This window comes from Vicia villosa, linkage group LG2 (genome assembly GCF_029867415.1).
Source record: "Vicia villosa cultivar HV-30 ecotype Madison, WI linkage group LG2, Vvil1.0, whole genome shotgun sequence".
Lineage (NCBI taxonomy): Eukaryota > Viridiplantae > Streptophyta > Magnoliopsida > Fabales > Fabaceae > Vicia > Vicia villosa.
In genome coordinates this window covers 147,088,717-147,094,011 of record NC_081181.1, presented here as the reverse complement: position 1 = coordinate 147,094,011, position 5,295 = coordinate 147,088,717, and the positions used below count along the sequence as shown (strand labels likewise).

The 5,295-nt window shown below is 33.4% G+C and overlaps 1 protein-coding gene across 1 annotated transcript; it reads left to right on the top strand.

The window, feature by feature from the left end:
- Positions 1–1,763: 1,763 nt before the first annotated feature.
- On the top strand, positions 1,764–5,052 carry LOC131646992 (putative glucuronosyltransferase PGSIP8). The gene is made up of 5 exons (XM_058916910.1): positions 1,764–2,178; positions 3,249–3,507; positions 3,610–3,811; positions 3,928–4,075; positions 4,310–5,052. The coding sequence occupies exons 1-5, from the start codon at positions 1,895–1,897 to the stop codon at positions 4,848–4,850; spliced, it is 1,434 nt and encodes a 477-aa protein (XP_058772893.1). The 5' UTR covers positions 1,764–1,894; the 3' UTR covers positions 4,851–5,052.
- The last annotated feature ends 243 nt before the right edge of the window (positions 5,053–5,295 follow it).

Sequence of the window (5,295 nt, the reverse complement as noted above, 5' to 3'; positions counted from 1 at the left end):
GATTTTCACTTCACTAATTAGTGAAGTGAAAATCACGTCACTAAAAGTTGCCACTTTGCCTTCTGCGACGTAAATGACCACGTCGCAAATAATCATTTGTGAAGTGTTTTTTCTGTTTGTGGCGTGATAATCACGTCACTACTGAGCTCTTTTTTTGTAGTGGTAGTCATACGGCGTGTCTTGTTGAAGTATCCATAACGAGATAAGGGTGTCTCTCAATGATAGTACGAGTATGTGGATGAAAGAGCTTACGCTTGAGGGGGAACATAGTGGATGAACTCACACTTGAGGGGGATATTGTTAAGAAACGAGTGTATGTGGATAAAATAACTTCCGCTTGAGGGGGAACATAGTGGATGGACTCACAATTGAGGGGGAGATTATTGTGTACTAGTGTGAGTTGTTAGTCCCACATTGTTTAGAATTGTGGACGTTGGGCACTTTATAAGTAAGAGGACTCATGCACTTATCAAATTCCTAGGATCACTAGTGTCATGGTCTTAAAAAAAACAACACACGCTGATTTTATCTAGTAGCGAGGCTGAGTATGTTGTTGGTGCTGCTGCAGATTGTCAAGCAGATTGGTTTCAATCTTTATTGAATGATTTGATAATCAAGTTGGAACAACCAATCAAATTGTTGAGTGACAAAAATCAACCATTAATCTAACTAAAAACCCCATTACCCATGAGAGGAAAAAGCACTAATAGACAATATTTTATTTCCGAAGATATCAAGTCAGCAATGGCAATTTATCAAGTTTCTCATGTGTTTACTAAAACCATAAAAAGAGTGCAATTTATGAAGTTGAAAAGGGAACTTAGAATTATAACTTGAATTCTGAGCATAATTCAAGTTAACTACTCCTCTGGATCAAGTGACGTTTGTAACTAATTTAGTTAACTATAATTAGTTTAGTTTTAAATTTGTTATGTAAAATAGTTGCCTGGCGTGCAAGCAACAACTAGCTATAGTTATATAAAACTCTATATGAATCAATAATAATCATTTATCATTCCTTCATTTATATAATCTTTATCTTTTCACTCAATTCTCTCTTTATTTTCTCTTAATTTTCTCCCTCTCATTACAAACTCTCCCTGGCACTGATTACTCGAATAATATACATAAAATCAATCATCACATTCATGAAGCACCATATATAATCAATAGTACCAATTTTTTCTAAATATTTACAATTTTGATGTTTTATTTTTTTAAAATTTATGTTGTCTATGTAATAATTCTTAAAAGAAAATTCAATAGTAGTTGAAAAGAAGATTCAATATGGTAGGCAAAAAGTTATAACCGAAAAAGTGACATTTTTTTAAAGGAAAACATTTATTAAAAAATCTATTAAATCCTATTTTCTAACAATCCATCATTTTTTTTTAAATATCATATATATTTTTTTTTGTAAAAGTTTTTATTGACCACAAACTTTGTATTACCAGTTTTAAAATTTATAGAAAATTTCAATTAAAATACTACTAAATTTATGTATACATTAATAAATAAAAAGGTTGATGAAATATAATACTAGTCTTTCATCAAATAAAATATTTGAAAATTCTTTCAAAACCAACTGCTAAAGAAAACATTGAAAAAGGTTTTAAACACAAGTAGCTAAAATATAAAAAATAAAAATAAAAAGTACGATTAAGTCAATTTTTATTCAACACAAGCTGATTAGTTCTATTTCCGAGTATATACCATTTAGCAGTTTTTTCCCCCTAGTGGTTGGCCTTATGAAAAGTCTTCAAAGGCTGCTTAATACTCCACCATTTCACTACTTGAAACTTTCGCATTCCTCACACACACACACACGCTAACATTACCAATATATATAAACAACACTCTTATTGCAGTTCTTTCACAATTTGGGAAAAAGGAAATGGCTCCTAATGCAAATGCTCTGAAATGGTTGCTTCTGTTATCAATCGGTTTGTTTCATTTCTCGTTAACACCTTCCGTCGAAGCGGCTTCGTCTTTACCATCTACCACACAGAAGAGTTTCAAGAATGCATATGCGACGATGATGTATGTAGGAACACCGAGGGATTACGAATTCTATATTGCCGTTCGCGTGCTTGTTCAGTCGCTTTCCAAGCTTAATGTTGAAGCCGATCTCGTTGTTATTGCTTCTCTCGATGTTCCTCTTCCATGGATTCGAGCTCTGTGAGTTTTTCTTTATTTCATTTTTCAGTTTTCTTTAACATTTTTTCAGCTTCCGTTGCTATTAGCATTTCTTGAAATTTGCATTAAAAATGAATATTCTACAATCAAACTCATTTCGTTGAGGTTAGAGAGTTTTGAGCGCGCTATGTTTGGGTTTTGATTTGGGGATTGGAAGATGATGATCCAGATTAGATTAAATTTTCGGAATAAAACTAATATTAAAATATTATTAATATATATTTTTTATTACTACTTGTTAGAATTGGCGTGGGCATTGTAAAGATATTTTTGGGTTGTGTGTTGACTTTTGTTAGTTTCTGTTTGTTAGTTTCTTTATGTTTGTTGAACGTGGTTGCCAAAACTGTATTATTGACACATTTTTCTACCCGTTGAAGGCTGAGGCAAACAGACTCACATATAGTATGCTATTATTAGCAGTAAGCCTCTATTTATTTTATCGTATTGTTTTTTCTTTCTTACAGTATTATCGTATTGTTATTACGCTAAAATTATATTTATGCGATATATACAAAATGATAAATTTTTAAAAAAATTTAATTAGATACCAATACCGTCTGTGTAAATAAGTTTAAAATTTTAATTTATTTCAAAATAAAATAATATTAAAATATGACACGTTGAATATTCAATGGAAGAAACTTAATTTGACCATTACACTCCTACCAAATGGCAGAAGCTGGATATCATATCACTGTCACCAATTACTAGTCAAACCAATCAATGGATATTTTCCAAAATTTCAAACACACCTAAGTAGTTAGTGCCTTGTCTTTGAATTTGAAATTCAGATGTTCCTAAAATTGTAAACGGGTCTGTGTCATACGATGTATCTACGCTTCATCATACAAAAGTCACAAAATTGCACTTCAGTCCCCTCAAGTCCCAGTCTAATAATATAAATAAAGTCACAAAATTGCACTTCAGTCCCTCGAGTTCCAGTCTAATAGTAACTCATTCTGATCCATCTCATGAAATTCAAGAGCAATTTTGTTACCTTGTGCATTCATTTAATGAGTTAATAAACTTATACCTGTGCTGTATTTTATCAGGGAAGAAGAAGATGGTGCTAAAGTCGTGAGGGTGTCAAACTTGGACAATCCCTACAAGCATCAGGATAATTTTGACAAGAGATTTAAGTTATCACTTAATAAACTCTATGCCTGGAGCTTAGTGGACTATGACAGGGTAGTTATGCTAGATGCTGACAACCTTTTCCTTCAAAAGACTGATGAACTGTTTCAATGTGGACAGTTCTGTGCTGTTTTTATCAATCCTTGTGTCTTCCATACCGGTCTCTTCGTCTTGCAGGTGAAATTACAATGCCTTAAAAATTGAAATGATTTATAAATAAACAATTGTAACATTTAATTGTTCTCTGACATGTGGTTTATAATTATTTGGTATTGGCAGCCATCAATGTCTGTATTCAAAGACATGGTTAATGAACTACAAAATGGGAGAGATAATCCAGATGGTGCAGACCAAGGTTTTATAGCTAGCTACTTCCCTGATTTGCTTGATAAGCCACTGTTTCACCCCCCTTCAAATGGCACCAAGCTTGAGGGAACATATAGGCTTCCTTTAGGTTATCAGATGGATGCTTCTTACTACTGTAAGTACATTATTATAGATAAGTTCTTTAAACATTGTAATATGCATTATGGAATGGCTCATTGGAATTTATGTAATCTGCTATTATGTGCTAATATCCTTCCTTCCTGATTTCAGATCTTAAACTTCGATGGAGCATACCTTGTGGCCCAAATAGTGTGATCACATTCCCAGGGGCACCATGGTTGAAACCATGGTATTGGTGGTCCTGGCCTGTCCTGCCACTAGGCATCCAGTGGCATGAACAACGTCGCCAAACTATAGGGTAAGTTTGAAAGGGGTGTATTTATTCTTTTTTGGGTTTCTCCTATCTTATTCTAACGAAAAATCATTAAGGCGATATTTTTTTAATATTCATATTATTGGTTAGAGTTTGATTTTTAATCTTAAGAAAGAAAATAAACATCTCTTTGTAGACGGCTGTAACAAATGGAAATTAATGTCACTTTATATAAGAAAAATGAAAGCTAATATAAACTCTGATTTATAACTGATGCAGGTATCCTTCGGAAATGGTTGTGATACTTATCCAATCTGCAATATATATAGGAATAATACTAATGAAGCGTTTGGCTAGGCCAAGTCTCTCAAAGTTATGTTTTAGGCGTTCTGATAAGAGCATCAACCTGGCACACAACAGTCTCAAATTAGTAGCACTGTGGTGCATACTTGCTGCTTACGTAACACCCTATTTTATCATTCCTCACACGATTCACCCTCTACTTGGTTGGATCCTGTATTTCCTTGGTTCCTTTACATTTTGCTCAATTGCAATTGATGTCTTTCTGCTACCAATGTTGCCAGTTTTGGTACCTTGGCTTGCGATTCTTGGTGTTTTACTGGTTATGGCATTTCCTTGGTATCCTGATGGAATAGTAAGAGCTATGTCTGTGTTTCTCTATGCATTCTGTTGTGCTCCATTTTTGTGGACATCTTTGGTGAGGATTGTGGCAGGTCTTCAACTATCTCTACGAAGGGAAGCTTTTCTGCCAAGATTTGCAGAATGTTATCCACATTCTTGGTTTAACAAGTTATTTTGACATGTACAATTGAGCATAACTCAAATGCTAGGATAAGACATAGAAATGAAAGAAAAAAAAATTGTTGACAAGCTCAGCGAAAATGGAAGATGATGGGAAATCAGAATTGGAAGAGGTTGTTGTCATTTGTTTGTATTGAAGAACTGACAAGGATTTTGTACCATAAAAGTGTTATAACTGAAAACAAAAGATGTTCCTGCCATTTTGCCCCTACATGATTGTTTGATAATTGTGATCATTTATAATTTAGATTGTGACCAGCACGTTGAGTGAATGTCAAATTCTTTTTGTACATGTTTTAGATCTGTAACTAATAAATAACTATTTATTTATGAAAGATCAAGAAGGTTCAGGTTATTCAGGAGAAGTACAGAAGTAACAAAACATTTCCAGGAACAAATAAAATAAAATAAAACGATGTGGCAGTAGAGTAGCAGAATGAACA